This window comes from Ochlerotatus camptorhynchus, unplaced genomic scaffold, assembly GCF_037179485.1.
Source record: "Ochlerotatus camptorhynchus isolate MF236.1 unplaced genomic scaffold, CSIRO-AGI_Acam_v1.1 ptg000042l, whole genome shotgun sequence".
Classification (NCBI taxonomy): Eukaryota; Metazoa; Arthropoda; class Insecta; order Diptera; family Culicidae; genus Ochlerotatus; species Ochlerotatus camptorhynchus.
In genome coordinates this window covers 569,594-580,757 of record NW_027040533.1, presented here as the reverse complement: position 1 = coordinate 580,757, position 11,164 = coordinate 569,594, and the positions used below count along the sequence as shown (strand labels likewise).

The 11,164-nt window shown below is 39.7% G+C and overlaps 1 protein-coding gene across 4 annotated transcripts in view; it reads right to left on the bottom strand.

Moving 5' to 3' along the window:
- Nucleotides 1-514: 514 nt before the first annotated feature.
- Trim9 (E3 ubiquitin-protein ligase Trim9) overlaps nt 515-11,164 on the bottom strand; it is a 319,633-nt gene continuing 308,983 nt past the window's right edge. For all 4 annotated transcript variants that reach the window (XM_065237176.1, XM_065237191.1, XM_065237183.1 and 1 more), the window contains 2 exons: nt 2,318-2,551; nt 515-2,240 (listed from right to left, as the gene is read on the bottom strand). In XM_065237176.1, coding sequence (XP_065093248.1) covers nt 1,951-2,240; nt 2,318-2,551 — 524 coding nt within the window. In that variant the 3' untranslated portion in view covers nt 515-1,950. The remainder of the gene's footprint in view (nt 2,241-2,317; nt 2,552-11,164) is intronic.

Sequence of the window (11,164 nt, the reverse complement as noted above, 5' to 3'; positions counted from 1 at the left end):
AAAGAACAGAGCAGTTTTTTGAGGAATAATATTTCTGCTTTGTAGTTATGTGAAATATACGGCGTTCACACTATAGCTGATATAAGGTAATATAAGTCACTAGATATCAAGTGTCATATTAATGATATTCAGTGAAAATTTGACTTATTAGTAGTCATTCATTAACCATGGATACAAAAGTGATAGTTTGTTAGTGGTTGCTGGAATAATAATATTGAATTCAATAAATATTTCTCTGGTAACCCTGTTATGAACGTTGATTTTTTGTGTTTTACAATACTCAAAGTAAGAGATACGCGAAAAATCAAAATGCATTTCGGTAGCATATTTTGCAACCCTTGCCACAAGGTAGCGTATAACATGTTTTTTTTTAAATTATGAAATAATTAGATACTATGATCATATTTTGAATTGGTAAGATACAAGAAGAGGTTTCAAAGAATGTGTTTGACATATTAAACCTGTTTATTTCACTTCATGAGAGTCACAATCAGCGATTTTTTACACACTCACTCAGCGATCAGCAAATCGCTGAGTGTGACTCATAGAAATCAAAATGTACAGGTTCTATGTTACAAACGCATACGTTGTAACCTCTTCTTGTAAGTTACAAGTAAAACATGTCATCATACCATCTTTTGATTTTATTATTCCGAAAAACATTATTTTAACTGAAATGAGTATTTGCAAGCTTAACATGACTTTTCTTTTCAATTTAATGCACGTGCAAAGCAATAATGCAGTGCATCGCAATGTTTTGCACATTTCTTGGGGCAGAGATCAATTTATTATCAGAGATGGCATATTATTTTTGAATTCAAAAACGAGTTAAATTGTTAGTGCTTTAATTTTTTTTTCTCGAATACAGTACTCCTCAATTGTATCTCATTACAATTAGAAATCCACTAAATATTTCAAATGAGAATGTTCATATGGCTCAGATTGTCACAGTTATATTACCTATATCATACTTTCTATGATTTACTTTTTATCAGCTGCATATTTTACGATAAAAATTCTGGGTAAAAAAAATCGTGTAAATTGAGTTAAAAAACAATAGATAGGAATAAGGTGATCGAAACTTGTATCATGAAAACCGGTTATAACTCGTTACAACACCCTAGATTGAATATGGCTTTAGAAAGTTCTTAATTAACTACTGTGAAAATGCTCATAAAATGCTATGTTGAGGGTAGGCGTAGAAGAAGGCCCCGCTCGAATTGAAAACAAGGATTACCCACATACATTACGATGGCCTAATACACTAAAATTACTAACAAAATTACCGATAAAAAACAGAAAATTAATTTAAATTTGAGTTAAACTTTTGAAGAAAAAAAAACGGATTAAAAGGCCTTGTAGCATTGTACCGTCAATACTCCCCTTAAAATACTAAATCGACTGTCTTTCCATGAGCGCTCTTCCACAGAAGATAAAAATTCGAAGATACCGCATAGGTAATAGTTTCCAATCTCATTTTCCTTTTCGTATCGACTTTTGCCTTCCGATCCATTGCCCCAAGAACAATTTAATTCGCTTGGATTTGTTTCGTTTTGCCATTCTCTGCTGCTACTGCGGCTGCTGTGCTGTTCCACCCACTCACTACACTATCTCGCCGTTTTATACAACTCGAAGCCTTGTCTGTACATTATAAATAGCATAAGCATGATTATGTTTTCTCTTCTCTTTGCACACGCTCCCATTTGTGTCGCAAAATTATCTTAGCCGTGCATCATCGTCGTCGTAGGCCCTTGATGGAAGGAGGACGAGCTACCCTGTGACCCTGAGTTTGTTCGTCTGGTAGGTACACTAGACGAGAGGCGAAGGAGTTGCAAAATAATTTGAATAGAATTTAAATTAAAGAAAGCCCAAATGACTCGCACGCCTCCTCAGGCTGGAAGTCCTCTCTATTTCTTTCGCTTTATGTAGGAAGAACACCACCTAATGACCCTAGTGGTAGTCCATATGCGGTGCATCGAGGCCGGTGTGAAGTGTCAGTGTGACGCCACGATTAACACTGACGGCCGGATAGAAGACGCCATACAGATCACGGAACGCGACCGACCCCTGAGGCATCTCGTTGACGATGAAGTGCAACGTGTGGCGCTCAAGATCCAAAAGCACGCCGATGGTGCTGCCGGTGGAGATTCCTCCTTCCACCCGACGTTCGTGTACGGAATTATGCTGGAACCATGACCGTTGACGATCGATGTACATAGCAAACCCCTTATCGTCCTTACCTGGTATGGAAAGGGGTACAATAAACGACATGGTAAAAAACGAAAAATGGTTACCGGGGCCAGCACAAACGACTTACCCAGCATCTTATCCCGGGCCACATCAATCCGAGCTATTCCAAAGGCGGGATCCGTGTCGGCCGTGTATTTGTCGATGGTAAACTCCCAGTAGTGCACACCCCGGGAGAAACCGACCGATCCAAGGGCTACTCGGTGCTCCCATCCGTCGGCCGATACAGTCCGGTTGTCGTTGCTGAAGTTCAGTCCGGAGCAGGGTCCACCACTGAGAGTCGAGTCAAAGGTGAACCACGCCACTGGAAAGTAAGCAAAAAGAGCAGTAGGAAAACGATAAAATCAGTAATTTGTTACAGTTGAAATATATTGCTCACAGTGAAAAGAGCGCTGAAAAGTGAAAATTATCAAATATGCAAATAGCTACATGGGATAAGTGCATTTCATCGTAAAATAGAAAGCTATATGATTTGAATAGATCTACGATGAATGGAAGATAGAAATATTTCCACCAATGTATTAAAAGATAATTTTGGTTGTTTATTACTTTTGAGCATTTCAAATCAAAACCTAAATTTTGCACGACTTTCTCTGATTTGGATTCATACTTTTTCCACAGGACAAGAGACCATTTCAAAAGGGCGTATGTGGTTTTACTTATGTATTATTAACGAAATTGTGTCTGAAAAGGAGTTGTAGAAAATCAAATTGACTTTGTAAAAAAAATATGCAGGGTCGAAATTTTTTTTTTTATAGAACAAACCAAATTTGAAATACAAAGAACCGTTTACGATAGTGCGTAAGATTTTTTTAGTTTTTTTTTTTCTACAGATTAAATTTCATAAAAAGTCATAGAAATCATAAGAAAAATAATGGTAGGTGTGCTAGGATGGAGCAATTTTAAATGAGAAAGTTTCTGGAGGAAAAACTTCGTATAATTTCAAATCAAATTGCTCTTGGTGATCAACATTCGAAATTCAACCATTATCAAGATTTGGTGTTTTATAAAAATACCATGTTATCACAAGACAGCCGTGTTTCTCCATATGAGCAATTCCCTACGAATTCGCAAATCGGTTTATTTCGGTATTTTTTGATTAGGTTGAAATTTTGCAGAAACGTTCCTTATGACCGACAATGCCATTATGCATCTTCATATTACCATTTTGAATCCAGCCTTATTTTTGAAAAGGGCATATAGAAAATATCAAGCTTATCTTCAGAAAAATTTTACTCGAAAACTGTTTGCCTGATCGGTTTGGTGTCTTGGGCAATATTGCAGATAATGGATGAGACTATTTGAAAAAAATATGCACTCTAAAAAAATTACCCAACTTTTTTTTAATTTCAAATAAAATCTTAAAAACAATTTTTCTTAAAAAAGGATTTTTTTGTATTTTTTTTTTTATTTGTTGATATGTTTTAGGGGACAAAAATGCCATCTATTGCATTGGTCAAGATGGAGAAATAATGAACAAAAAAGTTATGATTAAAAAAAAAATTAAGTTTTTGGAAAAAATATCCAAAACTTGGTCCAATTACTTGTTTGACTATATAATGAAAGTAAACCAAATTTACAATAAAAAAGCACCTGGGTAAAATTTTGCTAAGTCGCTCCGTTTTCGAGATGTAGCGGTGTGAAAGTAGATATTTTTTAAAATGTTAGTAGTTTTTGGCCATTGTTGAATGTATTTCGCAGTTCTCCAGTTCCAAAAATATTTTTTTCAGAAAGATCAGAAAATTTTACATTAAAAATTACATTTTAAACACATCTACTTTCAAACCGCTACATCTCGAAAACGGTGTCACTTAGCAAAATTTTACCCATGTGCTTTTTTATTGTAAATTTGGTGTACTTTCATTATATAAAGCCGAAACAGTTATTGGACCAAGCCTTGGATATTTTCCCAAAAACTTGAGTTTTTTTTTTAAATTATAACTTTTTTGTCCATCATTTATCCATCTTTACCTATAGTGCAATAGATGGAATTTTTTGTCCCCTAAAACATATCAACAAAGTAAAAAAATCTCCTTTTTTGAGAAAAATTGTTTTTAAGATTTTATTTGAAATTGAAATAAAAGTTGGGTAATTTTAATAGTCTCATCCATTATCTGCAATATTTCTCAAGACACCAAACCGATCGGGCAAACAGTTTTCGAGTAAAATTTTTCTGAAGATAAGCTTGATATTTTTCTATGTGCCCTTTTCAAAAATAAGACTGGATTCAAAATGGCGATATGATGATGCAAAATGGCATTGTCGGCCATAAGGAACGTTGCTGCAAATTTTCAACCAAATCAAAAAATACAAAAATAAACCGATTTGCGAATTCGTAGGGAATTGCTCATATACAGTAATAGATTTTTTAAATGTTCAAAAAATTCCCTGCAACCCTTCTTCTGACTTTAAGAATATTGGACAAGCTTTTTTCAAGCAACGGGTAAATACAAAAGTGCAACAATATTATTTTCTATGCCCTATGGGGTATCTCCATACAAGGTGGGGAGCAAACATATTTTCTGGCTTATCATGCATTGTTTGACATTTTCAAATTAATGATAAAAAATCTTTCCAAGACCCTGAGAGCCTCAAAGTTCTCCGAATTGTCCTGGAGTTAAGATCATGATCAATGTTGTTTGATATGCACTTTCACGACGTATTCAACACATCATCAGTCAGAGCTTTGAAAAGCCTCATGATAACATGTACAATGCACAATGTGTGCATCCTTGAATGGTATTACAGTCCTACCTCGATATAACGTGACTTAATTTTTCATGTCGTTACGTTACATCGAAGTTATGATACATCGAAGTAATACATACATTTCGAAAAAAAATGGATAAATGTGGAGCATACACCCAACCGAAGGATGTAAGATTTGCTTACAATTATGAGGGATTCATAACGGAGGATGCGATATACCGAGCTGCGGTCCAATGCAGGAAAATGGAGCAAGAAAAATGTGGAGTGTGTTAGTGAGTGAAATGAATCATGTCGAAAAAAATAGAAAAAGGTTGTCGACTGGATTCGAACCACGAACGTTGCGATTAGCAGGACCTGTACTTTCTCCACTGCTCTCTTCATGCTTCGGACTTTGGATAGGCTAAAAGCGAATAAGAGGCGCTCATTTCCTCTCATATTCGACTTCGCATGCTTTCTCTGCTGAACGGGAATTGGAGGGAATCGTGGCAAGTGTGTGCGTCGTTTTACAATGTTATAAATAAAAAATCCAAAGTCGAAAGCGAAGACAGAACACGAAATAAAAAAAGATAAAAGATGATAACATCGTCTGCATGGTCAACTTATACCATTCGCTGCGGAGAATAGGATGATAGGGAATGCAACAATGTCATATATTTTTGATTTGCGTGTATACCTATTCTAAACAATCAGATTTTCGTTACATATAGGTATGACTGTAATACGATATTTGATGCTCTCCATACCTTTCTGAATTTAAGACCTTGAAATTCTACAGACTCGACGAAGTCTTGAACAATTTCTAGAAAATTCTTAGGGAGTCCATGAATAACATTGACAACATGCACATCATGGAATGGTATCAATATGATATTTAATGCTCTCCAAACTATACTGGAGTTGAATATCTCGGCTGGGCAACGGTTTTAGCCAACATGTTTTCTTGAAAAAGCGCAGGGGAAAGTCTCCAGCCAAAGCATTGAAAATTAAATTTCATTTTTGCATCAAAATCGTTCGTTTAATCCACGAATCCATTCGTTGATATCTACAACTTGCTACTGATTTTATTTCATATAAGGAACGAATGATTCATAAAATAAATACGAATTTATTATGTTTATAGAAAAAAAAAGAACAAAACATTCGAATACTCAGTAATGAAAAAAGCATGAATTGTACGAAAATAGTACAAAAGCAATCGAAACTCTTGTAAAAAATATAGTGCATTTCTGGTTATCGTTGCATGTGCGAAAGCATTTTGTATGAACGTGCATTTACTAGGGGAATTGCACCAGTATTGGCGATAGGTTCCTATTTTGGCCACACCTTAGAAAACCGATTAAATTACAATATTCGTGTATTTTGTGGTCGTCATGATAATGTGCAGCTATCCCTCGAAGAACGCGTTACCCACTGATTTGCACCCACCGCTTTTTCTCGGCGGGCTTCAGCCAGTCGGTCTGATTTTTTGCAGGTGAGTAGTGCCAATCGAGAACTAGTCACTCGCAGAAAATCAGAGCGCTTGGTCGAAAACCCACCGATACAAAGCGGTGGGTAGCCAACGCCGGTGGTGTAGTGGTAAGCGTGACTGCTTTCTAACACCCCAATGGGTCTGGGTTCAATCCCAGTCGAGGTCGGTGGGATTTTTCTGAGGCATAAAAATCTCTGGTCACGTCTTCGTTCGGAAGGGAAGTAAAGCCGTTGGTTCCGGCCCATGTGTGTTGTGACTGGGTGCGATATCCTACGCAGGTGTGGAAGCTGCCTTCCTGCACATTCGGTTGCCGTCAATGGATGGCAATCGATGTCCGTCGGTGATTGACACTAGATTGCGGAACAGAGACCGACGTTAAATAAAGGGAAAAAAAGCGGTGGGTAGAACTCAGAGGGTAACGCGTTCTTCGGGGGAAAGCTGCACACTGATAAATATGATTTGTACCGACAAACTGAAAGCAACTGAACATCTCAAAATTGTAAACAACGTGAAATATCGTCAAAAGGTGGCCAATATAGGAACATGGCCAATACTGGAGCGGTTCCCCTATTTAATTCCAGAAATGAATTGTATTAATAATTTTAGCTCTTCGCATTATCATACGAGGACAAAATCATACTAATATCAACGAGTCCTGAAGAATCACTTTATATAAAAGACAGCCAGCCTCCTTTCCCTTCGCTTATAATCTCATCTACAACATCAACTCGACAGATCCACCTTCCCGAATGGTTGTAAAATCATCTATCTCATTCACATCAGCATCACTTACAGCAACAACATTGCTGTAGCATTGTGCCAGATGAAAATAGGTAGATCCATTTTTACGATACGAGCATTAGAGAATTACCGAAAAATCACCGCCAATCGATTCAGCAGACTTTTTTTTTTATTTATTTATTTATTTATTTATTTATTTATATGACTGAACATCAACAGGCGTTATTTGCCCCAATGATGTAACTTAAACTAAACATGAAACGTACTAAAACTAAACATCAATAAGTACATAGATAGTCATCTCGTAAAAAAAAGGAACATTACTAAACAAACTAAACTGATTAAGAAAAAACAAACTAAACCTCCGGCGAAGCAGCTGGCGAGTCAGGTTAAAATCAAACAGTGCGGAGACCCTATTGAAGAGTCTCTGTAAACCACCGATTGCACCGAACATGCTATAATTAGTTCGCTGTATGGGCAGGCGCAGCATTGAATTATTCCGTAGGGCTGGGGGTTGAACATTGATGTCAATTTGCTCAAGGAGGACAGGGCAATCGGTGCGTCCTTGCAAAATATCCGCAATTAGCAATGCCCTTGCTGTATCTCTTCGGACCAACAGGCGCTCCAGATGGATCAGTTGCAAACGACTTTCGTAGCTAGGCAATCGGAAGGGATCCGTCCACGGCAGTTTACGTAGCGTATATCTCAGGAACCGTCGCTGAACAGACTCAACTCTTTCGACACCATTGTTGTAGTGAGGAGTCCATACAACCGAGCAGTATTCTAATATGGAGCGAGACAAGGAGCAGTACAATGATTTAAGGCAGTAGATATCCGTGAAGTCTTTGGCAATCCTGAAGATAAACCCTAGAATTCTGGAAGCTTTGTCGACGGCGTGCGAGATGTGCTGCTTGAAAGAGAGTTTTGTATCCAGAATCACGCCTAGGTCCTTAATTTGGCTGACGCGCTCAATTTCAGTGCCTAACAAAACATACTTGAACATAATAGTCTCTTTCTTACTCGAAAAAGAGATAACCGAGCATTTGGACGGGTTAACCTCCATACGATTCAGAATACACCAATCAGCAAAAGCATTCAGCTGACGTTGAAGGAAGCAACAGTCTTCAATTGAGTGAATTCGGAGGTAGAGTTTAAGGTCATCTGCGTAAGATAATCGTGGTCCCTCAATTACCAGATTCACGTCGTTGAAATAAATCAGGAAAATCAGCGGTCCCAGGTGACTACCCTGGGGTATGCCGGAAGTGGCAGCGAACGTACGAGACTGGTGATCACCAATGACAACAGTAAGATAGCGATCGGTGAGGTACGACTGAAACCATTGCAAAAGGCAGCTGTGGATACCAAGTCTGTCCAGTTTAGCGATTGATATGCGGTGATTCAATTTATCGAAGGCAGCAGATAAGTCAGTATAAATGACATCCGTCTGAGCACGATCCGACATACTGTTAGAGATGTAGGAAGTAAGGCACAGCAAGTTAGTGGCAGTGGAGCGACCAGCCATGAAACCATGCTGGTCGATACTAATATACGGCTTACAGTGAGCGAGTAACGGTTTCATAACAACGAGTTCGAACTATTTAGCAACAGCGCTAGGCCAAGTAATGCCACGGTAGTTGCCAACGTCCTGTTTGTTGCGCTAGCTTCCAACAGGATGGGAAAACTCCGACGTCCACAAACCGTTGAAAAACGTGCAGCAGTGGAGACAACAAACTGTCCAAGTGCGTTTTTAGGAACGCCGATGGAATTCCGTCAGGACCCGGATTGTACGACGACTTGAGTTTCGAGGAAGCCCTGAAAAACATCTCGAGATTGATGTCAATTCTGCTCATGGTTTGGCCAGAGAGTGGTACGTAACTGGCAGCCAGTCGGGCATGGTCGTCACTCAGTCTCTCGTCCGTGAAGACACTAGCAAATTTTTCAGAGAACAGCTGACAGATATCTTGCATAAATTTTTTTTTATATCTTTATTAAGGAGACTTTCAGCCCTGGGCTGGTTCGTCTCCAGCTTGCGTAGATGAGGCCACGTTACTATTATGTGTCATAGACGACGGCAGACCAGCTTCATGACGTTGTTCGTTGACAAACTTCTAAAACTGCTTGGGACGCGACTTAAGCTTTCTCTGCAATCCACATCGATACTGAAGAAAGCACCGTTTCGAAACTCGTTTATATGCGTGATTGATCCTGACATAGTGACGTTGAAGGGATAGTGTGCGGTGCTTGGTGAACTTCCTAAGAGTGGCTCTCTTTCTGGATTTCAGTCGACGAAATTCGCTCGTATGCCATGGTGGATGGGTCGTATGATGATGAATCTTTTTCGGAACGTGTCTGTCAATGATATATGCCAAGACATTGGAAATAGTTTGAGCGGCGGATTCAATGTCAACGGTGTCCAATAAGTCGTCCCAATCTAAATTAGAGAGTAACTCGGTGATACTACCATGGTCGGCGTTACGAAAATCGTAGGAAGCGGTGGCAGGTGAAATATTAAAATCATGCATCAGCTTAGTACTTAACGTCACCAGTACCGGCGGGCGGTGACGATCCAGTCTCACCAGAGGAGTGGGCGCCTCGCATAAGAAAGGAGCCATGTCCTGGGTGGTTACAAAACAAAGATCCAAACTGCGGTTGTTCTGGTTAATAACATGGTTGATTTGAGAAAGAGTGGCTGAGCTGTAATTGTCCAGAAGGAGCGAAGTGTAGGAATGGATGACAGAGTGATCCATGTCAGGATAGAGGAAGCCGTTGCGAGTTTTTTTTTTTCCATGAAATCCCCGGGAGATTGAAGTCACCAAACACAATAACTTCATCGGTTGCTTTGGTGGTATCCAGAACAGAAAAAAAACCGATTGGCAATGGGTTTCGATGAGGTCACGCTCCCGTATACGGCCGGGAGGAAAGTAAACCGCACAGAGAAACAAGGTACGATCGCCCAGTTTAATCGACGTCCACACCTGCTCTAAGCATGTCCAAGCATTATTTTCTAGTAACCTCGCTCTAAACCTAGAATGTATAGCCACTAAAACACCTCCACCTTTAACTTTCCGACTATTAGCAGCATTCCTATCGCAACGGAAAACTTCATAATCGTCGCCGGACACCTGACGAGAGAGCGTGCGTGAATCCAACCATGTCTCCGTGAGAATAATGATGTCGTAGCAAAGATCCGAGGTAGCTACGCGAAAATCGTCAACATCACAGTTGATACCACGGACGTTCTGATAATACAGCAGCAAGTCTGAAGGAACAGGTATAGTTTCAATACGTCCTAGAATCTGAGCAACTTGCGAAGGATGCCTTGATGGTGCAGGCGAATATTGGCTGGAAGCAATGAGCGGATCAGGAGTTGTTGAATCGATAGCAGAAGTTGACTTGCCTATGCTGTCGAGTTGGAAGACCCTTGCACTACTCTCACACGCAGGGCCGGAGCGACTGCTGAGTGCTGGCTGGAATGGCTCGACTGCGGTGTGAAGTACAAGGGCTTCCATGAAGCCAACTTCGGTGCGTCCCAGTGTACAGCTGCCTAACTGTGGCTGATAAGAAAAGTCAAATGGAATTTGCTGGACTGGCAAAGAGTTTGGATGAAGTTCGGTAGAGACAAGTGAAACATGTGTCAAAGAAGATGGCAATGACGAAACCGGCCATTCAGGAACAGGTTGGTTGACGAGCTCTGTGCAGCGATGGGATTTGTCACTTATTATGTCATGGCGTTGTCTTGGTGATCCGGGTAATTGGGTGACTCCATGCTGGGGGATACATTGGCATTTGGCGTTCGAGAAGGGTTACAAAAATTTGTAACATTCCTGTTGTCCTTGAACTCACGGAATAGTATTCCCTTTGGCCACGTTGCAGTCAAAAGAGCCTTTGCTTTCAGCTCAGGACTCATACCGAGTTTGAACGAAATGAATGACAGACTGCTGACATTCTTACCATTGGCGAACTAGTCTGAACGTCTCAACGTCATTTATTCCTAACCTC